This window comes from Saccopteryx bilineata, chromosome 11, assembly GCF_036850765.1.
Source record: "Saccopteryx bilineata isolate mSacBil1 chromosome 11, mSacBil1_pri_phased_curated, whole genome shotgun sequence".
In the NCBI taxonomy this organism is placed as follows: Eukaryota; Metazoa; Chordata; class Mammalia; order Chiroptera; family Emballonuridae; genus Saccopteryx; species Saccopteryx bilineata.
The window spans coordinates 56,701,189-56,727,070 of record NC_089500.1 but is presented as its reverse complement, the minus strand read 5'-3'; the positions used below and the strand labels follow the sequence as shown (position 1 = coordinate 56,727,070).

The 25,882-nt window shown below is 47.2% G+C and overlaps 1 protein-coding gene across 5 annotated transcripts in view; it reads right to left on the bottom strand.

Annotated features, from left to right (window-relative positions):
• Positions 1–9,699: 9,699 nt before the first annotated feature.
• Positions 9,700–25,882, bottom strand: part of PTPRM (protein tyrosine phosphatase receptor type M) — an 899,870-nt gene continuing 883,687 nt past the window's right edge. For all 5 annotated transcript variants that reach the window (XM_066246290.1, XM_066246286.1, XM_066246288.1 and 2 more), the window contains 2 exons: positions 20,768–20,903; positions 9,700–10,448 (listed from right to left, as the gene is read on the bottom strand). In XM_066246290.1, coding sequence (XP_066102387.1) covers positions 10,395–10,448; positions 20,768–20,903 — 190 coding nt within the window. In that variant the 3' untranslated portion in view covers positions 9,700–10,394. The remainder of the gene's footprint in view (positions 10,449–20,767; positions 20,904–25,882) is intronic.

Sequence of the window (25,882 nt, the reverse complement as noted above, 5' to 3'; positions counted from 1 at the left end):
TTACTGGGTTAACATCACTTCTAGTAGTTTTTTGGTGGAATCTTTAGGGTTCTCTATGTATACAATATCATGTCAATCGCAAATTATAACAGTTTTACTTCTTATTTTCCAATTCAGATACCTTTTATTTCTTCTTCTTGTTGCATTGCTATGGCTAAGACTTCCAGTACTATATTGAATAAAGTGATGGAAGCAGACATCCCTGTCTTGTTTCTGATCTTAAGGGGAACCTGTATTTTATTTCACATTCAGTATGACGATGGCTGTGGGTTTGTCATATATATTATATATAGCCTTAATTATGTTGAGGTATGATCACTTTATTTACACTTTGCTGAGTTTTTATCATAAATAGGTGCTGAATTTTGTTAAATGCTATTTTTACATCTATTGATATGATCATGTGATTTTTATCCTTCTTTCTTGTTATGTAGTGTATAACATTTATTGATTAGAGGGTATTGAACCAACCTTATCCAGAATAATTCCCACTTGATCATGGTCTATTACCTTTTTAATATATTGCTGGATCTGGTTTGTTAATACTTTATTGAGGGTTTTAGCATCTATGTTCATCAGGGATATTGGCTTATGATTTTCTTTCTTTGTAGTGTTTTATTTGGTTTGGGAATTAAGGTAATGCCAGCCTTGTAAAAATGAGCTCGGGAGTCTTCCCTCCTCTTGAATTTTCTGGAATAGTTTGAGAAGGATAGGCATAAGTTCTTCTTTGACTGTTTGGTAAAATTTACTTGTGAAGCCATCCAGTCCAGGACTTTAGGAACTCAGAGTTTTTTGATTGCTGCTTCAATTTCATTAGATGTAATCAGTCAGTTAAGATTTTCTGATTCCTCTTGATTCAGTCTTGGGAGAGTGAATGTTTCTAGGGATTTATCCCTTTCCTTGTCAACTTTTTTGGCATACAGCTATTCATTACATATATATTTAAATTTATTATTATTATTTTTTTTGTATTTTTCTGAAGTAAGAAGCAAGGAGACAGAGAGACAGACTCCCATATGCACTTGACCAGGATCCACCCGGCAAGTCCACCAGGGGGCAATGCTCTGCCCATCTGGGGAGTGGGGAGTTGCTCCATTGCAACCAGAGCCATTCTAGTGTCTGAGGCGGAGGCCATGGAGCCGTCCTCAGCACCGGGGCCAACTTTGCTTCAATGGAGCCTTGGCTGTGGGAGGGGAAGAGAGAGACAGAGAGAAAGGAGAGGGGAAAGGGTGTTGTAGCAGATGGGCGCTTCTCCTGTGTGCCCTGGCTGGGAATCAAACCTGGGACTTCCACAGGCTGGGCTGATGCTCTACCGCTGAGCCAACAGGCCAGGGCCAAATATTTTTTTCTAATCCTTTGTATTTCTTTGGTGTCAGTTGTTACTTCTCCTTTTTCATTTCTGCTTTTACTTATTTAAATTGCCTCTCTCTTTTTTCTTGATGGTTCTAATTAAAGGTTTACCAATGTTACTTATCTTCTCAAAGAACCAGCTCTTGGTTTCATTGGTGTTTTGTATTTTATTTAGATTCTATTTTATTTATTTCTGTTCTGATCTTTGTTATTTCCTTTCTTCTACTTAGTTTTTCTTTTTCTAGTTCCTTTAGGTGAAAGATTAGATTGTTTATTTGAGAATTTTCTTGCTTCTTGAGGTAGGCGTGTATTGCTATGAATTTTCTTCTTAAACTGCTTTCTCTGTGTCTTACAGATTTTGTGTTGTTTTGTGCTCATTTTTATTTGTCTCAAGATTTTTTATTTCTTTCTTGATTTCCTTCTTTGTTTAGTAACATTATTTAGTTTCCATGTATTTGTGTGTTTTTATTTTTTTTTTCTTATCATTGATTTACAGTTTTATACCAGTGGTCAGCAAACCGCGGCTCACGAGCCACATGTGGCTCTTTGGCCCCTTGAGTGTGGCTCTTCCACAAAATACCACGTGTGGGTGCTACCTTGATAAGGAATGTACCTACCTATATAGTTTAAGTTTAAAAAATTTGGCTCTCAAAAGAAATTTCAATTGTTGTGCTGTTCATATTTGGCTCTGTTGACTAATGAGTTTGCCGACCACTGTTTTATACTATTGTGGTCAGAGAAGATGCTTGATATGCTTTCAATCTTCTTAAATTTACTGAGACTTGTTTTGTGTCCTAACATGTGGTCTAGCCTAGAAAATGTTCCACATGAACTTGAAAGGATGTATATTCTGCTGCTTTAGGGTAAAATGCTCTGAAAACATCAACTAAATTGATCTAGTCTGTTATTTAAGGGAGTTATTTCCATGTTGATTTTTTTTTTCTTTGTCTAGAAGATCTAGTCATTGATGCCAATGGGTGATTAATGTACCGTTATGACTAGATTTTTGTCATCCTCTCACTTTATGCCCATCAAGATTTGCTTTATGTATTTAGGTGTTCTTTAGTTGGGTGCAAAAAATTTGCAAAGGTTATAGCTTTTGTTGGATTGATCCCTTTATCATTATAGAATACCCTTCTTTGCCTCTTATTATAGCCTTTGTTCGAAAGTCTATTTTTTTCTGATATAAGTTTTGCTACCCCTGCAATTTTTGGTTTCCATTGCATGATATATAGTTTTCCATCCCTTTACTTTCTCTGTGTGTGTATCTTTCCTTCTAAGGTGTGTCTCTAAGCTATTCAGCTACTTAATATCTTTTCATTTGAGTATTAAGCCATTTACATTTAAAGTGATTTTTGATATGTATGTATTTATTGTCATTTTATTTTTTATAACCATGTTCTTTTTTATTTTCCTTCATTCTTCTTTAAGAAGACCCTTTAACATTTCTTGTAATGCTGGTTTGGTGGTGATAAACTCCTTTAACTTTTTCTTGTCTGGGAAGCTTTTTATATGATCCACTGTGGCTTTAGCCCCAGGCTGGGAGGCCTGGAAATGGCTCCTGCTTCAAGCCACACAACTCAGTCTCTGACTCTCCCTGAATTCACCATCAAGATCTTTTCAAGGAAGTCTATACCATAGACTGAAGCAGCAAATTCCTATGCTGGGCATGAGCTCAACAAAGTAGTTTGACAGGGACTGGGAGGGTCCAGCTAGTGCAGTCCTCCAGGCTGATGCAGTTTGGAGGAGAGAGTGCTTGACCCAGGAAAGATGGTGTCTGTGAGTTGGGTGGGAGAGGGGCTTGCCAGGGGACCCTGGTGGCTGTCCTCTCAGCACTCTCTCCTTATGCAAACCAGTCTGTCCTTACACAACTCCAGTTCATTACGGTTTGCAGTCTCTCCTCCACAGACCAGGATATGTGGCTGTGATTGAAATTTAGTGTGCTGGGTTTTTAAGAGGACACCTGGGTTTCTAGCAGACTCCTGTTTCTCTCTGGCAGACAGAATCCTTATACAACCAGATGTTATGTGATTGCCTCTTTCTGTCTCGGATGCTTCAGGCTGGGGTGCTTGGCATGGAGTTGAGACCCCATGTTCCACAGGGGAAAAATTTGAAGCTGGGATATCTCTTTGAATTTTCAGCTGCCACGTATGTGTGCGGGGTCAGCATTTTTTGTGACTCTGTCCTATCTACCAGTCTCGATGATGCTTCTGTAAATCGCTGGTTATAAGACTTCTCCATTCAGCTAGTCTTCAGTTTATTTTTCAGGTTGATTGTTTTATAAATTAGCTGTAATCCCAATTTGGACCCGGAAGGAGTTGAGCGTAACTTCCTCCTATTCTGCCGCCATTTTCTTTGTGTAATCATTCATTGTTCTACTATCTTCTGGTTTTCATTCTGTTCAAAATGAAGTATGTTATAATTCTTAATTTTCTCTGAACGTATGTTTTTTTCTCTGACTGCTTTAAAGATTTTTTATTTGTCATTGGTTCTTAAGCAATTTAGCTATAATGTATCTCAATGTCATTTTCTTCATGTTTCTGGTGCTTGAGATTTGACTTTTTGACTTTGCATATTTATGATTTTCATCAAGTTTCAAAAATTTTTGTCATCATTTCTTCAAATATTTATTCTGTCATCCTTTCCCCCCACTTTGGGGAGATTCCAATGGTTCATTTTTGTTCAATCTTTTCTGTATGTGTTTTATTTTGAGTGGTTTCTTTAATGTCTTCAAGTTCACTGACTTTTTCTTCTGTGGTCTAATCTGCTGTTAACCCCATCTAGCACATGTATGCATGTGCACACGCGCACACCCACCCACACCCACACACACACACACACATCAATCTCAGGCTTTGTAGTTTTCATCTTTTGAAGTTCTATTTGGGTCTTTTAAAATATCTTCTGTCTTTGCTTCAATATGCTAAATATTTTCTCCAGGTTATGTATTTAGTTGGAATATGGTTATAAAAAACTATTTTAATGTGTTTGTATAGTAATTCTATTATTCATGTTATTGCTGGGTCAATTTCAATTGATTGATTTTTCTCCTCATTCTGTGTCATATTTCCCTGCTTCTTTGTGTGGGTTGGATGCCAGAAATTGTTAATTTTACTTCCTTAAGTGCTGCAGATTTTTGTAGTTCTATTAATGTTCTTGAGTTTTATTCTGTGATGCAGTCAAATTACTTGGAACAATTTGATCTTTTCAGTTATTGCTGTGTAAGGCAGAACCACAGCTGTGTTTAGTTTAGAGATAATTTTGTCCCACTTACTGAGGCAAAATTTTTCTGGGTTCTTTATCCAGTGAGGATAGGAACTATTCTGGCCCCAAGTGAACTCTTGAGTGCTGTTACCTCTAATCTTTCTGGGTGGTTCTTTGGCCTCAGGTATTTCCTTACCTATCTATCCTGATCAGTACTTAGCCAAAGACTTGAGGGGGTCACTCTGCCAAGCTTCAGAACTCCTTCTCTATGCAGCTCTCATTTTTTATTATTTAATTTTTAAAATTTATTCATTTTAGAGAGGGGAGAGAGAGAGAAGGGAGGAGGAGCAGGAAGCATCAACTCCCATATGTGCCCTGACCAGGCAAGCCCAGGGCTTTGAACCGGTGACCTCAGCGTTGCAGGTCGCTTTATCCACTGTGCCACCCCAGGTCAGGTGCAGCTTTCTCATTTTTGCTATGCAGCTCTGCAAACTCTAGCTACCTTGACTTTTTATGTCTTTTTTATTTTAGTGAGAGGAGGGGTGGCAGAGAGACAGATTACTACCACATGTGCCCCAACCGGGATCAACCCCAGCAAGCCCACTAGGGATCGATGTTCTACCTATCTGGGGCCATTGTTCTATTGCTCGGCAGCAGAGCCATGTTTTTAGTACCTGAGGCAGAGGCCATCCTCAGAACCAAAGGCCAATTTGCTTGAACCAATGGAACTATGGCTGCAGGAGAAGAAGAGAGAGAAAGGAGAGGGGGAGGAGTGGAGAAGCAGATGGGTGCTTCTTCTGTGTGCCCTGACCAGGAATTGAACCCAGGACATCCACACGCCAGGCCAATGCTCTACCACTGAGCTAACCCGCCAGAGCCTACTTTGGCTTTTTCAAATTCTCAGCTGAAATAAAGGAACAGTCATTTCAAGTCAGGGAGGCCCCTGGGCTCCAGCTGAATTTTCCTTCCCTGCACCCATGGTCTAGAAATCTTTACAGGCTGTAAGCTGGGGCAATCCTAGGGTTAACCTCATTGGTTTCCTGATTTCTTCATTACTCGATGCTCAGTTTCCTGAAAACCATTTTAAAAAAAATATTTTTTTTCCCAGTTTTTTAAATTGTTTAAGTTATGAGGGTAAATATGGTCTTTGTTAGTCTAGCTTGTCTGAAATTAGAAGTCACTCAGAAAATCAACTGGGTGTTTTTATAAATTAAAAGAACAAGGATGGCAGGAACATTGCAAAGAGAAAGCTAGCTGTTTAAGAGATTGAGGTCAGAAGTTGGTGTGTTTTATTTCAGATTTCAGAGGTAAGGCAGTTCAAGGTGACAGTTGCATGGTGTGACCATCAGTTAGCTCAAGTGGAGTATGAAAGTTAGTGTTGGAACTGAGGAAGTATTTGGAATGAGGAAGAATGATTTATGTTTGTTTGAGAGAATTTCAGAGGGGGTCATTTTCTCGTGTGTGAGGGCAAGAGAGCCTTGCGCCAAAATTTCCTTAGGGCACAGTACAAATGACTGGAGGTGAGGTCAGCAGAAGTTGCAAGGACAAAAGTGAGTTAGCAGTACAGAGAGAATGGCATAGGCAAGGGGATGGCACAGGGGAGGGGACGGCACAGGGGAGGGGACGGCACGGGAGAGGGGACGGCACAGGGGAGGGGACGGCACAGGGGAGGGGACGGCACAGGAGAGGGGACGGCACAGGGGAGGGGACGGCACAGGGGAGGGGACGGCACGGGGGTGGGAACGGCACAGGAGAGGGGAGGGGAGGGGACGGCACAGGAGAGGGGAGGGGAGGGGACGGCACAGGAGAGGAGCAAGCCTGATCGGCAGGCTGAGCATTTCGGGGATGGAGTTTGCTGTCAGCTACCAGCCCGCACAGGCTGCGGTGCCAGCCGATTGGGGGGACTGGAGCAGGATGCTGGGTGACAGCCAGCCTTCCAAATGGCCTACCGCAATTCTCACCTCTGGGGATTGTGGCCTGGTGTATTCCCTCCCACACTGAAAAGGGGTGCCTTGTAACCAAGAAGATAGTGTGGTAGTGACAGAGTATGACTCCCATGGCTAGGTCTTTAAAGAATGATGGCTCTGTCTGTTTCTTCTTGGGGCACTGGGAGAACCAGGCCACCATGCTGTGAGGACACTGAAGTGGCTCGTGGAAAAGCTCAGACAGGCCAGCCCCAGGCAAGCTCTCAGATGACCGTAGCCCTGACTCACCGTTCTGAGTCACCTCATGAGTGGCCTGCAAGCCAGACTCAGCCACTTCCAAATTTCTGACCCATAGAAATGACACCAGACAATTCATGTTTACTGATGGTTTTAGCATTTAAGTTTTGGGGCAATTTGTCATTCAGCAGTAGATAACATGCTGGTTTTGGTAACGGGAGCTGTATGTCTCAACAAAACCTAAAAATATGGTCCTAGGTTTGGCTTTACACAGCGAGCAGCAGCAAGAAAACCCTGGGGAGAGCACGGGTGGGCTGCTCACACACATTTCCACTTACCCGCCGGTCCGCCTTGCTGGCGGGAGGCAGCAGCTGGCCTGCAGCTGCCCACCTTCTGAGTGCGAAAACAACGAAGCTGCTGCTTCACGCTCGCCCTCTGGGGCTCAACTCACTGGAAATAAATATATATGCTCACAGAAATGAGGGGAAATTTCAAAATGAATAGGAAGCATTGAGATACCCCCTAATCTTTGTGAGTGAGCAGTATATAGAGGATGCAATTCTGGAAAGTGTAGCTCAGTGACCTCAAGCTGACATAATGCAAAGCCACCCTAGCACCCAAGTAGAATTCCGTTGGGAAGCTGCCCTCGAGCGGGGCCATGCCAGGAAGTCAGGAGCAGGGTTAGCCGGTTTCACGGCAGTCACAGACATGCCAGTGTCTGGGGTTGAGGATGGCACATGGGGGGGGCAGAGCACGAGAGAAGACAGAGGAGGGATACTTAGCGAAGAGGTTACTTTCTTTTTCTTTTCTTTTCTTTTTTTTTAACAAAGGACAGAGACTTACTCCGTGTATTAAAAGTAATGAGAATCTTAACCATGCTGCAAGGCCTCATGAGAAATTAGAAAGAGCCACAATAGGTCCCTTCTCTTCTATCACTATTTCTGCTAAGAGGTGAGAGCAAGTGTGCTCTGGCCGGTTGGCTCAGCGGTAGAGCGTCGGCCTGGCGTGCGGGGGACTCGGGTTCGATTCCCGGCCAGGGCACATAGGAGAAGCGCCCATTTGCTTCTCCACCCCCCCTCCTTCCTCTCTGTCTCTCTCTTCCCCTCCCGCAGCCAAGGCTCCATTGGAGCAAAGATGGCCTGGGCGCTGGGGATGGTTCCTTGGCCTCTGCCCCAGGCGCTAGAGTGGCTCTGGTCGCGGCAGAGCGACACCCCGGAGGGGCAGAGCATCGCCCCCTGGTGGGCAGAGCGTCGCCCCTGGTGGGCGTGCCGGGTGGATCCCGGTCGGGCGCATGCGGGAGTCTGTCTGACTGTCTCTCCCCGTTTCTAGCTTCAGAAAAATACAAAAAAATAAAAAAATAAAAAATAAAAAAAGAGGTGAGAGCAAGAGAAAGAAAGAAAAGAAAAACCAAGCAACCCAAAGTCTAGAGGAAACTCTTGGCTTCACCGTGAGAGAGGGCGGCGGGGGTGGTGGAGGTGTTGATGATGTAGGGATTGACTAGAAAACGGGTTGCATCGTCAGACTCAAGGCTGCTTCCACAGCGTGCGACAATGGCTTCTGTTCACCCCAGCTACAGGGTGAAGGTCAGAGCGATGACCAGGTAGAGGAGAACTGAGGGTCACCACACTTCCTTCATGTCAAGGCCCGGCTAGTGTCCAAGGGGTATAGCTTTCTGTATGGATCCATCCTTCTGAGGTGGACACAGTAGCAGTTTCTAATCTTTTAGGAGCTTATCAAAGAGAGCTGGGTGAGGAGGGTGAGAGGCCCTTTTCCTGGAGAAGCCTGAGCAGTGAGACGCTGAGTCCAGATTCAGCTCAGACAGGCCAGCTGTTCTGGGCATGTGCGGGTGTCACCCGCTGGGGACGGCTGAGGAATGGACACCAGTTAGGGCAGTGTGGACAGACGGCGTACTCAGCGTCGTGGAGCGCCAGGCCTCGGATGCAGGCATCAGTTTCAGGCTCATGGGTGGACAGCCTCCGCTCCAGGCAGCTCTGCTCCCCCAAACCCCCAGAGCAGGTGGTTTTCCTATAGCCACGTTCCTGAGTGGGCAGTGGGCCTCATCTCCCTGTGTCAGCGGGAGTGGGGTCTCCTACGCCATGTATCATAGCGAGGGTGCCTGTGCTACTGCTGCTGTCGCTCTGCCTGGTTGGGCTCCAGGGGCCACTGGCACCCACCCACTGCACAGGTTGTTCAGTCCTTCAATCTAACTCGTCTCTCTCAGCTGTGAGCAGGTCTCTAACTGTCCGGGTCAGTCCGTCGCGGGGGGAGTGCTGCCGCCTGGGAGAGTGCTCTGCACGGTTTCTGGCACAGAACTGATCGAGTGTTTCCCATCATCCACTGGCCATCTTTTAGCACAACCTGGAACCCAGTTTAAACTCGTGTTGTACGGCCTCCCGAGGTCAGGCGGGGCTCTGAGCAGAGCAGAGCAGGCTGCCCTGCGGTGACTTCCCGTCCCAAGGACTGTTAGCATTGTGTCCTGCTCTGATGGCACTCTGGTCCCGTAACCCTGTGAAGAGTCTTCTCTCCGCAAGTGGCAGGTGCGGACGAGGCTCGGAGAGGACAGATGCCGCCCAGTTACCGGAGGTGAAGCAGAGAAAGGGGAGGTGGCTCTGGTTGGAGAATCCCAGCCCTGGTGCCCGGCCCGGAGCCTCTGTCCCTGCCTGCCCAGCCGGCGAGCGCTCAGGGCCTGGGCACGCTCTGGGCTTGTGTTTCCTCAGCACCAGGGGAGGCTCCCAGGCTGCGCCTCCGTTTCTCACTGATAAACTCTCTCAACTCTACCTGCTCCCGGCCAACAGTTCCCAGGGAGAGCCTGTCCACCAGTGACCCGGAGTGACCAGAGCTGTCTCCACCGCCTGGGCGCTGGGACACCAGGAACACCCCAAGACTGGTCCCCGGTCTTTATTTATAGAGTCGAGAATGCACACAGGTAATATACAGTAAATCATCTCCTGGGCTTCATGAAAAGGATTGTCACTCACTGTGCTTCACAAAAATTTCTTTTAATGAATAAATAATTTGACGAAATCAAAAATATTTACAATATAAACAAACGGAAAAGCTTTCGATCTGTGAATCTGATCGCTGAGCTTTGCGATTCTGAACCGAGTTCCTCTCCAGCTTTTCCTCTGGAAACAATACAAATCTGATAGAAACAACAACTCCTACAACATGTCTTTGTTCATTATATATGTTTATCTGTTAGTCTCGGAAAGCTACATAAGCTTATTATATTATGCAACATGTTAAAATACAAATATTAACTAAAATAATATATTATCATAATGCCAGGTAGCATTCTCCACAGAACAAAAATGTACACTCAGCTGTAGCAATAACAAAGGTTCACGGGCCACAAAATAATACCCCAAAGGTACAAATTCCTTCATAAGAATATAGTTGTGCTCTTCAGTTTGCCGGATGTCTCCGCCGCTCGCGCACACCGGTGCCCGGGAGACGGGGTCGGACGACAGCGCCGCCTGGCGGTCTGGCAGCGGCAGCACTGGGGACTGGGCAGTGCAAGCGGTTTTATACACACTTCCTCGGGCTCTTAAAAAGAGCCAGTTATGCAAAGCAAAATAAGCATACTTGAGAAGTCTTGATCTCATCTCCACGGAGGCCACGGAGCAGCCTGGCTCTGTGGGACGGAAGGAAGGGCTGGCTTGCAGAGCTGGGACGCCGTCAGCCAGAGTTCAAGTACTCCAGGGCCACCTCGTAGCAGAACTTGTACTGCTCCTGGGAAACAGAAGGGGGAAATGTCAGCTCTAAGTGTCTAAGTGCTGTCTCTAGTGAAGCGATTATGCCAGACGGGGCGGGGGTTTCATCGGGAGAAATCAAACTGGGAAGGATGTGAATCAGAGATAAGTGAGAAAGTCGTGGTGGTTCTGAACCACAGATGTACCGATCCATTGTTTGTAGATGTATTTTTCCCCCAAGGCCTGGTGAGAGAGAGAATTTCTGAAAAGCTCTGGACAACTGAAACACACATGTCTGTCTGTACACCTATGTTCACCTGCACATCAGCACGCGGAGCGCCAGGCAAGGTGGGTGCTGGGGAATGCCTCCCTGCCTCGCTCATCCGGGGCCGCAGTGATGAACTGCCGCTTCACTCCTGGGCCAGCTTTACCTTTTATTCCCGGCCTGCAGGATTTCCGCCATTTTATGAGAATTTTTAAAGCACCTCTTAAGCACCAAACACCATGACGTGGGCTCTGACTTTGAGAAGTCCAAGGTGCAGTGAGGAGGAAGAGACGAGCGACCCAGGACAAGCCCCGAGGCAGAGCAGAACAGGGCCCGTGGTGGTCCTCCAACACGGGGGTGGCGGGAGAGAGAGAGGTGCTCCTCAGGGGAAGGTCCGGGAGAGGCAGCAGGTAACAGGAGGGAGAGAACGGCCAGGTGGAGCTGGGGTGGGTGGTAATGTGCCTTGGTTTGCCAGGGCAGACTGCTTTATACCTGGCGCACTGGCACAAGCATTAGTAACATCCTCTCTTACTCTCAAAAGCATGCCAGTTTGCACGGTTAAGTATATGGTCCTCCTACCTGGCATCAGAACAGGCGCTCCAGGTAGAGGCACCGGGATAGAGAGGTTCTGAGAGGAACTGTGTGGTGACCTCTGGGAACCACACACTGGCTCTCACGCAGGCAGTGACTTCATTTTTTTTGAGCACAGTTTTCTCAGATCACGGACCTTGGTCTGAGCCGGCTCCGGGTGAGGTCCTGGCTCACCCCCCTTCCCCCTCCCCCCCCCCCCCCCCCCCCCGCTGTCTCAGGTGGCAGGGAGTACATTCCACCCGTGTCTGTGCTGACCGGGGTGCGCCTGGGCGTGGCCTCTGACCAGGCGGAGGGACACGGGGTGCCGATGCCCAGCCCAGCGTCTCCCGGTCAGAGACACTCTTTCCTGAGCTGTGAGAGTCAGCACCACGGTCTCGTCACCCAACACAACGGTCACAACCAAGGAAATGGGTCTTTTATTTCTGGGTTTGTCAAATTAATTAAAAATAAATTTCTACATTTTTTGAGGGGGGATATGTGCCTCCTGATTAGTCGTGGCAATTTTCTTTTTTGGGGCCTATTAACTGTTCTCTAAATGACCCACCAGTCCAGCCTGTTCATTTGAAGACAAGGGCCATAGCTTATCTGTCTGTGTATAACATACCAGTCTTTGGCGCAGAACCTGACATATTTTGGGGGTTAAATGTTGGTCATTGACAAAGGGATCAGCAGCATGTGACTCAACCCAACAAACATTAAAGGCTAGAGACCAGAGATTTCAAGGTACAGCCTCAGTCTGCAGGAAGCTTAGAATCTAGAGGTGAGGACAAAAGGGAAAGATCATTTCCATTTACTGAAGGTGCCACGAGATCAAACACCAAAAACTGGGACGCCCTCCAGGATGGCTAAACCCCACACCGACACACAGCGCATGCGCTGGGGGGGTTTGGAGAAGCTGGAGCCCCACCCACTGCTGGCGGGAATGTGGGATGACACGGCCACTTTGGAAAACAGTCTAGCAGTTCTCAAAAGGTTATAAACATTGAGTTACTCTACAGCCCAGAAATTCCACTCCTAGGTATATACATACTCAAGAGAACTGACAATCATGTCTACACAAATACTTTGTGATTCACATCCAGTATTTTTCAGGACTTAATACTTTTATTTTCAGAATATTTAAAAGAAATCACTTGAAATTTAAAATTCCATTGTTGTCTGATGATTCAGCTGACCTATTTGCTAGGAATCATTTTCCTGGTGTGTGTGTGTGTGTGTGTGTGTGTGTATCACAGAGAGAACTTTTTGTTTTCATGGAAATCAAAGAGATTCAATCCCTTATTGGATAAACATGATTTTGTAAAAACCTAACTGTGCAACTAATTTCCGTGTCCAATACGAGCCCATCCTTTTACCATATGAAAATATTAAAATTTCACCTTGTGAAAATGTGGCTGCCGGCCTCGGGCCACAACACGAGGAGGAAAAGCAATTTCAGGCTTTGCTGCCAGGGGGCTGCTGTGCTGGTCACTGATGCTGCCCTGTCGTAGGCAAGACTCTAATTCTCAAAATGAATTCTCTCTCTCTCATCTTATCCCTCCTAAGCAAGCTGTCAACCCTCACAGATTCTGTGCTGACTGCTTTCAGAATCAGAAAAATAAGAGGAATAGGAAGAAGCATAAATCGTTGCATCCCCTCCCCCAAGCACCTCAGGAAGTGCCTGAAATCTTACTACGTTGGAACCTGATTACATTTGATCACCCGGTACAGGCTTGTCTTCTGCCCTTTCCTCTCAACTCACTTGCTTTTGAGCTGTGTAATTAAACCACAGGAGCTATCCCTGCGCCTCAGGGAAGGAAGTGGTGATGCTCGGTCCCAGGCTCTCCAGATGGCATGGGAGTGGGGCTCACCCGTGTGCAGGGTGGTAACCACGGTGACCTATGCCAAGACGCCGTCCCCACCTTCACTCCAGACCACGCCCCTTGCTAGCAGGCAGAGGGAGAAGGTGAAACCTGAAAGGGCACTGAGAGGCCAGGTGGTTTCAGAAGTCTGTATTCTGAGTGTGTGGAGGCCACACCCCCACAGGCAGCACTGGGAGCCTCCCTGGAGGGCCCAGCCCTGCTGTCTGCACACACGGTGTCTGAGGGACCGGGGCCCCACGGGCAGTCTGGCACTTCAAACACCCCGCGTCACCTGAGAAGATTCAAAGAGAAGAGTCTACCTCCCTCTGTGGTGCACCTGCTTTTTGAAACTAAAACAAGTTTCAGAGTTTCAGTTGGATCCTGTCCTCACTGATCCTTCAGTGTAGAAAAAACCTGGACCAATGCCCCTGCTAGGAGGGCGAAGAGGTCCCCAACTTGGGTTCCTTGTCCCGGCCAGGTCAACTGGACCAGCCACTCTAACAAGGAGACCCCTCGCTAAGACAGCTGTGTGACTCTGACAATGACTGCAGGAGTCATTACTCTCATCTATAGCTTTCAAAATGCATGGAGAACTTCCTTCCCTCACAGCCCCATGCAGTCCATGCCCGGGTCCCTATTCAGCATGTAGCCAGAGCTCCTCCAGGTTCCAGAGTGCAGATGGCCAGATGGACGTGGGTCCGGGTGCAGAGAAGAAATGGCCAGTCACTCTGCAAATATTGATATTTCCCGGGCACCTCCTGGGAACCAGGGGCCCCGCTGGTGCCGAGGGGTTGGCCAGCCTGGCCCCCAGGAGATCAGAGTCTGGGGCAGAGAGAAGGAACAGGGCCGTCAGTGATTACTCCAATGCTTCCCCGCCGTGGGAAGAGCGGCCACGGGAGGACTGAGGACAGGGCACGGCAGGGCTGCTCCTCCGAGGCTGTGAGCCTCAGGGCCATGTGGCAGGGCCAGGCCCAGGCCCAGGAGAAGTGGAGTGCCACCTAGACTGCCAGCCACAGCGGGTGGGGGCACAGCTCAGGGACATCTGTGAGTCCCTACCTGAGTCCTACACCCTCCACTCCAACACACACCCAAATCTACACACCAGACACACCCAAATACATACCTACCTATCCATACCCCACAGCTATACTCGTGTACACATACACACCCAAATACATACCTACCTATCCATACCCCACAGCTATACTCGTGCACACATACACACCCAAATACATACCTACCTATCCATACCCCACAGCTATACTCGTGCACACACACACCCAAATACATACATACCTATCCATACCCCACAGCTATACTCGTGCACACATACACACCCAAATACATACCTACCTATCCATACCCCACAGCTATACTCGTGCACACACACACACCCAAATACATACATACCTATCCATACCCCACAGCTATACTCGTGCACACACACACACCCAAATACATACATACCTATCCATACCCCACAGCTATACTCGTGCACACACACACACCCAAATACATACCTACTTATCCATACCCCACAGCTATACTCGTGCACACACACACACCCAAATACATACCTACCTATCCATACCCCAAAGTTATACTCGTGCACACATACACACCTATCCATACCCCACAGCTATACTTGTGCACACATACACACCCAAATACATACCTACCTATCCATACCCCACAGCTATACTCGTGCACACATACACACCCAAAAACATACCTACTTATCCATACCCCACAGCTATACTTGTGCACACACACACACCCAAATACATACCTACCTATCCATACCCCAAAGTTATACTCGTGCACACATACACACCTATCCATACCCCACAGCTATACTTGTGCACACATACACACCCAAATACATACCTACCTATCCATACCCCACAGCTATACTCGTGCACACACACACACCCAAATACATACCTACTTATCCATACCCCACAGCTATACTCGTGCACACACACACACCCAAATACATACCTACCTATCCATACCCCAAAGTTATACTCGTGCACACATACACACCTATCCATACCCCACAGCTATACTTGTGCACACATACACACCCAAATACATACCTACCTATCCATACCCCACAGCTATACTCGTGCACACACACACCCAAATACATACATACCTATCCATACCCCACAGCTATACTCGTGCACACATACACACCCAAATACATACCTACCTATCCATACCCCACAGCTATACTCGTGCACACACACACACCCAAATACATACCTACCTATCCATACCCCAAAGTTATACTCGTGCACACATACACACCTATCCATACCCCACAGCTATACTTGTGCACACATACACACCCAAATACATACCTACCTATCCATACCCCACAGCTATACTCGTGCACACATACACACCCAAATACATACCTACCTATCCATACCCCACAGCTATACTCGTGCACACACACACACCCAAATACATACCTACCTATCCATACCCCAAAGTTATACTCGTGCACACATACACACCTATCCATACCCCACAGCTATACTTGTGCACACATACACACCCAAATACATACCTACCTATCCATACCCCACAGCTATACTCGTGCACACATACACACCCAAAAACATACCTACCTATCCATACCCCACAGCTATACTTGTGCACACACACACACCCAAATACATACCTACCTATCCATACCCCACAGCTATACTCGTGCACACATACACACCCAAATACATACCTACCTATCCATACCCCAAAGTTATACTCGTGCACACATACACACCTATCCATACCCCACAGCTATACTTGTGCACACATACACACCCAAATACATACCTACCTATCCATACCCCACAGCTATACTCGTGCACACATACACACCCAAATACATACCTACCTATCCATACCCCACAGCTATACTCGTGCACACACACACACCCAAATACATACCTACCTATCCATACCCCAAAGTTATACTCGTGCACACATACACACCTATCCATACCCCACAGCTATACTTGTGCACACATACACACCCAAATACATACCTACCTATCCATACCCCACAGCTATACTCGTGCACACATACACACCCAAATACATACCTACCTATCCATACCCCACAGCTATACTCGTGCACACATACACACCCAAAAACATACCTACCTATCCATACCCCACAGCTATACTTGTGCACACACACACACCCAAATACATACCTACCTATCCATACCCCACAGCTATACTCGTGTACACATACACACCCAAATACATACCTACCTATCCATACCCCACAGCTATACTCGTGTACACATACACACCCAAATATATACCTACCTATCCATACAGCTATACTCGTGCACACATACACACCTCCACACACCACACCCTACCTTTCCAATAGTCTGCAGATATCACACAGACCCATAGGTAGTGCGGTAGAGGGGCAGTTTCTGCACATAGACTCGTGTGCTGTCTGCACAGGGGAGAGCTGCAGGCCCACAGCGTGCAGCGTATGCATACATGACACAGAGAGGAACATGGGCTGAGTCTGGGGGGCCAGCTCTGCGTCCCAGGCTGGGGGATCCTGGCAGTGATCCGGTCGGAACCGGAGCACAGGAGCCAGAGAGGTGGGGAGTAGGCTTGGGCAGGCAGCCTGCTTGGCAGGAAAGGGGGCTTGCGGACCCGGCTGACCCGTTTCTTGCCTGCAGCACTTCATAACCACCTCACCCCAGATCAGTTGGATCAGTCTCTGGAATTTTTAAAGTTCTCATTAAAAAAAGCCAATGTCAAAAAACAGAGATTAGAATGGTGGCTGCCAGAAGCTGATGGGGGGGTGGGGTGGCAGGGGATGGGGTGATGTTGGTCAAGGGTATAAATTTTCGATTATAAGAAAAAGTTTGAGAATGTAATATATAGCATGGTGACCACAGTTCACAATAATATAGTATTATATACTTGAACGTTGCCAAGACTAGGTAGATCCTAAGTGTTCTCACCACACACACACACACACACACACACACACACACTATGTCAACTATGTGTTCATCGCCTTGATCTTGGTAACTTCAGCCACAGGTCCCACGGCATCCTAGGGGATAACAGGTATCTCTGGGCCAGCTCTGTCCCCGAGGCTGTCCCTCCATGAAAGCAAGCCCTGGACGCTTCAAGAGCCAAGCCAGGCGGACGGAGGCGAGAGGGCAGCTGTTTGCTGAAGCAGTCGCTTTCCCCACAACTATCACAGCTTCAAAGGAGCTCAGAATCCCAGACGTGGGTCCTGGCCCGCCCCGGGGACTCCACTCTTTAACAGGGACTGGAGGCTGGGCGAGGAGACAGGAAACTTAGAAGCTGAGCTAAAAGGCAGTAAGGAAAAAGTACCCTGACCTTGCTGGATGAAAAACACCGTTTTGTGTTATAAATTATTTTGCTTCCTAGCAATCAACCAACTTTTCTCCAGAGCCCCCAAAACTAAAAATTTTAAGAAATAAATCTTTTAGGGCCTTCCTAGATCTCTCTTGTAAAACGCCATCCTTCAAAAATGGATGGATGGATTTTCAAACTCAGAAGCAATTTAGAAAAATCAGAGCCTCAGAGGGATTCAGACAGACCCCTCTCTGCACTGACTGTCACCCCCTCTGGCAGGAGGGGCAGCAGCAGGGTCTTCACGTTCTGAAGGGGGGGGACCACGGCGTGCTTCAGCCTCTGCATGCGGTGCAGGAGCAGGCGCAGGGCCGGGCCAGGGCTCTCCCCGCCCCGTCCGCGGCTCCCCGCCCCGTCCGCGGCTCCCCGCCCCGTCCGCGGCTCCCCGCCCCGTCCGCGGCTCCCCGCCGCCAGCACGAGGTGCACTCCGCCTCGCTGGTCCATGAAGACGCATCACGGCTCTCCGCCGCTGGGACAACAGCTCATGCTCAGGAGAAACTCTGGTCCCAGACAGCCTCTTATGCCCAGTAGAATTATCCTCCTGACCTGAACTAATTCTTTTAGCCAATACACACACGTATGAATATCAAACTAAACCAAAATTGTACTTACAGACAAAAAAACCCCAACAACAAATGACAAGAGTCCTTATTTAATTCAGAAGCTTCAAGCCCACTGCAAAGAGCAACATGACATTTTTATTCCAGTCATCAGATACTACTTTGCTAACATTCACTGTGATGAATTTATCAGACATTTTTCTCAGGAAATTGCAAAACTTTCCTACGTGTCTCAGTCCCTGACCTTACCCCAAACTGGTGCTGACCCATTGAGTTCGGGGCATCCAAGGCTCCTGTTTTCTCTCGTCTAATTACACCAGGGGTCCCCAAACTTTTTACACAGGGGGCCAGTTCACTGTCCCTCAGACCGTTGGAGGGCCGGACTATAAAAAAAAAAAACTATGAACAAATCCCTGTGCACACTACACATATCTTATTTTAAAGTAAAAAACAAAACGGGAACAAATACAATATTTAAAATAAAGAACAAGTAAATTTAAATCAACAAACTGACCAGTATTTCAATGGGAACTATGCTCCTCTCACTGACCACCAATGAAAGAGGTGCCCCTTCCGGAAGTGCTGCGAGGGCTGGATAAATGGCCTCAGGGGGCCGCATGTGGCCCGCAGGCCGTAGTTTGGGGACCCCTGAATTACACAGAAGGACAGAAACCTGTGCGTGTGAGCTGGCATCAGCAGCTCCCATCTGAGCCAACCACCCGGTCTCTGCTCATGTGGTGAGGAGTCACCCTGTCCCACAGCCAGCACCACTGACTTGGGAACAGCCACATCGTTTCAGCCCATAAACATCTGTGAGTGATGAAGGCTGTGGCCGGACCACTTGAGGAAAAGCTTAGAGGGGTCTGTCGATCTATCCCAGCGATCTGCTTCACTGAGAGGGAAATGAGGTTTTTTTGTTGTTGTTTGTTGGTTTTTGGCAAGGTCAGCTTTGCTCAGGCACCAACCAAAGTTTGGAAATTACACATCTGCCTGTGAATCAGGAAGGTTAAATACCAAATGAAGTCACAGAATACTTTAATTGATGCATGTGATTTTATTCTCTGCCAGCCTTCTTACCTGCATTAACCTCAGGCCGCCCCTGGCTCCCAACCACCCTTTCTCACTTGCCTCCGGCCCAGGGGACTGAGAAGTCTGTGGTGGCAGAATCTTCAAATTCCTGGTGGCCCTGCCTCTGGGAGGGGCTGGTTCTAGTGACCACGGACACACTCATAAGCCTCGGTCCACCCACACGAGCTCCGTGACGCCCGAAAGGCACTTAGGGCACCACGCAAACAGTCCCGGAGGCCATGCCCCCTCCTCTCACCCAGTGCTGGCTCTAACTCACTCAGCTGGCTGCTGGCTGCCCGGTGCCCTGTGGGCATCGACACTGTTGGGGACCACCTTTCTCACCTTTACAGTTTCCAAAATACTCACCTAAATCATCACATGGCATCACTTCAACAGGCCAAGACTGTCCCTTGTTGACACAACTCAGACTCAGGAGAGTTAAGGGCCTTTCCCAAGGAGACAAGTTGACAAGATAACTTGTCTGAGGTCACCACTTGAATTGGTGGCGGAACTGAGACTGGAATTTGGGTTTCTGAAGGCCTCCCCTGGGGCAGGAAGGAGAGAGGAGCCATCGGGAGGGCACAGTCCTCCTTCCAGAAAGGCCAAGAAGGTAACTGCCCATGGCTGGTGGCCGTGGGAATCCCCGCCTGGCCAGATCGTGCCTGCCACCAAACTCCCCGGCCAGCTCATCAAACATGAGACACACATCCAGGTAGAGCAGACACTCTGGGGCCTGAGCTGGACGTTCCCGAGGAGTCAGTGTCGTTGGTCACTATCATCATTATCCAGCCCCGGGTAATGCTGTAATAATGACTGGGGACCATGGCTACTTCCTCAACTTCATCTTAAATTTCAACTCTCCCTTGAGTCTCTTTCTGATATTTGAAGTTTCAAGCCCACTGCTGCAGTGCCCTAGGCCCCAGAACGCAGGCTTCCCACGCTGGTCGGCCGCGGCCTCCCTTCCTCCCTCTCCCCGCCTCAGACAGAGCAGTACAAAAACCTAATCGAAAAGCGTCCTCCCTTCCACTCTGACTATTCTTGAGCCCCAGCGGTCGGCATTTCAGCAGCTCCACACTCGCACAAAGGAGATCTCGGGGAAACGAGAAAATCGCTGCACAGAGTCCTTTGTTCCTCCGCTCCCCGCTCGCTACCGCCACCGTAATTAAGGGCAATATTTTGGATGTCAAACCAAATTCACAGCTTTCATAAATATTAGGTGATTAAGCTATTTATAAGATATGTAATTTGAAAATCTGGCATTTCACGGACTGCGATTATTCCTTCTGAAGACTAAGTGCGTAGCCACGTGGAAGGCAGTGCCAGGAACGGAAATTAATAAGGACGTTCGCTTGTGAGTTTCAACTATTTTCACATTTCAAATGCTTTGAGACAGTCTCCTCATGACAAAGCAGAGAGAGGAAGAGGGAGAAAGAGCCTTGCGAGGAAAGTGATTATATTATGTTTTTGAAAATGGGCCTCTTCCCCGTGAATCAGGTGCCCGGCAAATGTGAGCTGGCCGAGTCCCCCCCCCCCCCCCCCCCCCCCCCCCCCCCCCCCCCCGGAATGGGGACAAGACCCGCCGGCGGGCGGGGGGACTCACCAGCAGGTCCACCATGTTGGGCTTGTTGTTCCTCAGCGTCTTGACCGCGTGGAACACGTCCACCGTCCGCCGGTGCTGCAGCATCTCGCACACGATGCTGATGGCGCAGAAGGTCCCGCTGCGGCCGCCCCCGTTCCTGTCAGAGGAAAGAAGCCGCTGGTCTGTGTTTCTCCTCACACCACGCACAACCCGAACCCAGGGAACCGGTACCGGGGGAGCCTCCGAGGCTGGAACTCTCCACCTGCGCAAATCCTTCCCATGAAAGCGGAGGGAGCTCACGGAGCCCAGAGCTGGGCGCACTCACCTGTCTGGGGGCGATGACTGGCATGTCCTGTCCTGTCCTGTCCCCTCAGCTTCACCCAGCCCTGGATTATATCATTTCATATAGCACCTTGTCAGTTTTTATTACAGAGAGGGCCGCCTTGGAAACTTCTCAATGAACAAACAGGAAAACTGGTGAGGGGTGCGGGTTCTGTTCAAAGATGAACTTGGCCTTAAAGATTTCATTATTTATCTCTAAAACAGAAGGGATCTTTTTAAAGAAAGCTTTTAATTTTGAACTAAGTTTAGAGATATTGATTTGTTGCAAAAATAGCAGAGAGAGTTCCCTTGTACCCCCCCCCCCCCCCCCGACATGGACATCTGACATGACCACAGTACATCATCATGCCAGGAGAGTAATGCTCCTACAAAACTATCATCTACATTACAGACACCAGTCAAATGTCACCAGAGTCCATGAATGTCCTTTTTTCTGGTCCAGGGTCTACTGCAGGACCCCACCTTGCATTTAGTCCACTTAGTCTCCTCCCAGCTGTGACAGCTCCTCAGTCTTCCCTTGTCTCTCTTGACCTTGATACTTTTGAAGAGTACTGGTCAGTTATTTTTTTGGAATATAAAATATAGAATGCAGATGTGGAAAGGAGCCACGATCCCAGCCATAATTTGAGAAGTCATTACAATACAAACTGCAGGATGCCCCTTCATTTGGGTTTGTCTGATGTTTTCTCATGATTGGAAACGGGGTTATATATTTTGGCAGGAAAATAACAGAAGGGCTGCTGCATCCTTCAAGGGATTCATGTTAAACTGTCTTATTATTAGTGATGGTGACCTTGATTGCTTATTAAGATGGTGAGTGTCTGGCAGATTGATTCCACTGTGTAGATGCTACCTTTCTCTTTGTGGTTCATGAATACCTTAGGAAAGGTGCTTTGGAATTATGCAAATATCTCGTTTCTTCTCCAAGTTTCATCTAGTGATTTTAGCATACATTGGTGGGTCCTGTTTGTGACAATAATCACTGTGGTGCTAACCTCATTGATTTTCTCCCTCCTTCTTTCCTTCAACATTCTACTCTAAGAGAGAACTATCTCTTCTCCCCCATTTAAAATTTGTACTTGCTTATTTATTTTGATTTTTGTAAATTTTATGTCAGTTTATTTTTTTTAAACACATTCTTTTTTTTAAATTTTATTTATTCATTTTCAGAGAGGAGAGAGAGACAGAGAGGGAGAGAGAGGAGAGAGAGACAGAGAGAGAGGAGGGGGGAGGAGCAGGAAGCATCAACTCCCATATGTGCCTTGACCAGGCAAGCCCAGGGTTTCGAACCGGCGACCTCAGCATTTCCAGGTCGACGCTTTATCCACTGCGCCACCACAGGCCAGGCTTTATGTCAGTTTAGACTTATACATATCATTTCACTTTTTGAGCTAAAATCCAGGAGTATAGATATTTATTTTGTTGCTGCAATTGTGCCAGCTTGGGCCATCAGGTGCTCTATCGGGCTGGTCCCTGTGCCCTTTTGAGAAGCCTCCATTCTTGTTTTGAGCATGTCCTCATGTTCTGGAGCCACAAGACGTTCCAGACTTATTCTGCATTGTCCCTGTACCAGTTCTAGAATCAACCAATCTAGGGATCTTTAAAGAAAAATACAGCCTGACCAGGCAGTGGTGCAGTGGGTAGAGCATCGGAATGGGATGCAGAGGACCCAGGTTCGAAGCCCCGAGATCACAGGCTTGAGTGCAGGCTCACCAGCTGATCGTGGGGTCCCCCGCCTGAGTGTGGGATCACATACATGACTCCATGGTTGCTGGCTTGAGCAAGGGGTAACTCACTCTGCTGTAGCCCCCTGGTCAAGGCACATATCAGAAAGCAATCAAATGAACAACTGAGGTGCCACAACAAAGAATTCATTCTTCTCATCTCTCTACCTTTCTGTCTGTCTGTCCCTATCTGTCCCTCTGTCACAAAAAGAAAAATACAATGTTATTATCACACCTAAAATAAATAAGCATTACTATTTGATATAACTGAATTTCTAGTCACTGTTCAAATTTTCTAGGTTAATACATTTTCTTCTGGTGCCTATTTCAAACCACATACAAGCAAAGTCCCCAAACAGTATGTGGTTAAAATGTCTTGCAACTTTATTTCAACCTATAGGTTCCTTTTTGCTCTATTGTTTTTCATGGCAATTTATTTCTTAAGGAAATGTGCTCATTTTTTAAACAGAGATCTCCATATTCTGATTGTCCTCATTTGTTGTGTCTCTGAGTAATTTAACATGTTACTCTCTAATCCTGTATTTCTTATAAATTGGAAGTTAGCTCCAAAATGTCATAAGAACTTAAATTTTTTTTGGACAAGGATAACTTAAAAATCTACTGTCATTATGTAGAACAGCAGATAGCAAGTTGCTCCTTGTTTTGTGATTTTAAGATTAATATTTGTGTTCAAATGTTGGCTTGATCAGTCCAAGTCATCTTTTAAAAAATAAAGTATCACATATCTTCAATTAAGTCTACAAGTGGACTTAATTGAGTATATATCTCAGTTAATTTTTACAAATGCATATACCATGTAACCATAATTTGGATAAAAATACAAACCATGATCAGACTCTAGACTCCCTCTTACTAATTTCAATACCCCAAAGATAATTTCTGTTCTTACTTCTAGCATCATAAATTTCTTTTGTCTGCTTTCAACTTTTGTATAAGTGGAAACAAACAGTATATTCTCTTTTGAATCTTATTTCACTTGATATTATCTGTGCGAGAATCATCCATGTTGTATCAGTAGTTTATCCTTTTATGTTGTTGAAACTGATTCCATTGAGTGGATATACCGTGGTATAATTTATTTCTCTAACAGCTGATGAATATTTGGGCTGTTTCTAGTTTCTGGTAGTATGAGTAAATCTGCTATAAATATGTCTCGTGGTGCCAACGAGCTCAGAGCTCAGAGAATGTATTTATATTGAGCTTTAGCAGACACCGTGAACAGTTCCAAAAATGGCTATAGCATGCTTACCTCCTCTAGCAGTGTATGGGAGTTCCAGTTACTTCATAGCTTCCCCAAACCTTGGTATTATCACTTGTTTGTCTTCTAAATTTCAGCCATTGTGGTAAGTATGCACTGGTGTGGATTCTGACTTAATGTGTATTTTCCTGAAAACTAATGGTACTGAGGACCTTTCTTATGCTTATTAGCTATTTGGATTTTTTTTTTTTAAAGCGAAGTTCTTGTCCAGTGTTTTATGCTCAAACAATTGGCTTGTCTATTCTTTTCCTGTTGACTACAGTAGTTCTTAAGTATTCTGGCTACGAGCTCTTGGTCAGATGGATGCATCACAGAACTCTTCACCGGCTCTGCATCTTGCTTTTCACTCTTATTGGACTCTTCTGATGAACCACAGTGCTTAACTTTAATAAAATCTCATTTGTCAGCCCTGGCCGGTTGGCTCAGCGGTAGAGCGTCGGCCTGGTGTGTGGGGGACCCGGGTTCGATTCCCGGCCAGGGCACATAGGAGAAGCGCCCATTTGCCTCTCTCTTCCCCTCCCGCAGCCGAGGCTCCACTGGAGCAAAGATGGCCCGGGCGCTGGGGATGGCTCCTTGGCCTCTGCCCCAGGCGCTAGAGTGGCTCTGGTCGCGGCAAAAGCGATGCCCCGGAGGGGCAGAGCATCGCCCCCTGGTGGGCAGAGCGTAGCCCCTGGTGGGCGTGCCGGGTGGATCCCGGTCGGGCGCATGTGGGAGTCTGCCTGACTGTCTCTCCCCGTTTCCAGCTTCAGAAAAATACACACACACACAAAAAAAATCTCATTTGTCAATATTTCCTGCATGGTTCGTGTATTTTGTCCCATGCAACGTGTCTTTGGCTACTTCACTGTCATAAAGATTTCACCTGAGAAACATGGTGGGTTTCTTTCTCACGTCTGGGTCTGCGGTCTGTCTGGGAGCGATTCCTGTCTGCAAGGCAGGCAGGGCGATAGGTGTGCCGCAGTCGCAGTCTCTCCCGCTGCCCCGCCGCAGGTGTGTGTTGTGAGGTCTCTGCTGTCAATCAGGAGACCCTGAGGGTGTGGCCAGTTCCCAGCTCTTCTCTTCTGCTCTGTCAGTCTAGTTTCTGTCTTTGCACTGACACCAACTGATCTTCCGCCATTAGCTTTTCACCCAATGCTTTCAGCAGCTGTCGGCAACCAGCTGTCATTTTCACCCAGGACTGCAAAATGGTGGTATCTTACATTTCTTCTTGTTTCTTTGCTGGCCTACGCTGGAAGATACCAATTTAACCTAACTTTGTTTCTCACAACTAAAAATCTTAGATTTATAAACCTAAAAAATAAACATTCTCTTGCCTGACCAGGTATTGATGCAGTGGACAGAGTGTTGGCCTAGGATACTGAGGACCTAGGTTTGAAACCCCGAGGTTGCCGGCTTGAGCGTGGGCTCATAGACATAACCTCATGGTCACTGACTTGAGCCCAGAGGTCACTGGCTTGAAGCCCAAAGTCGCTGGCTTGAGCAAGGGGTCACTGGCTTGGCTGGAGCCCGCAAGTCAAGGCACATATGAGAAAGCAATTAGTGAATAACTAAGGTGTCACAACTATGAGTTGATGCTTCTCATCTCCCTTCCTGTCTGTCTATTCCCCCCTTGCATAAAAACAAAACAAAACAAAACAAAAAACAACATTCTCACCAGGCCTGGGTCTCATTGACACCTGGATGTTGAGAGTGCAAGAGGCAGCCCCATAAGAACCATGAGACCTAATGGGGGAGAACGGGTCCCTAAGAAAACCCAAGGTTTTCTCATCAGAAGAAGATGAAGAAACTACA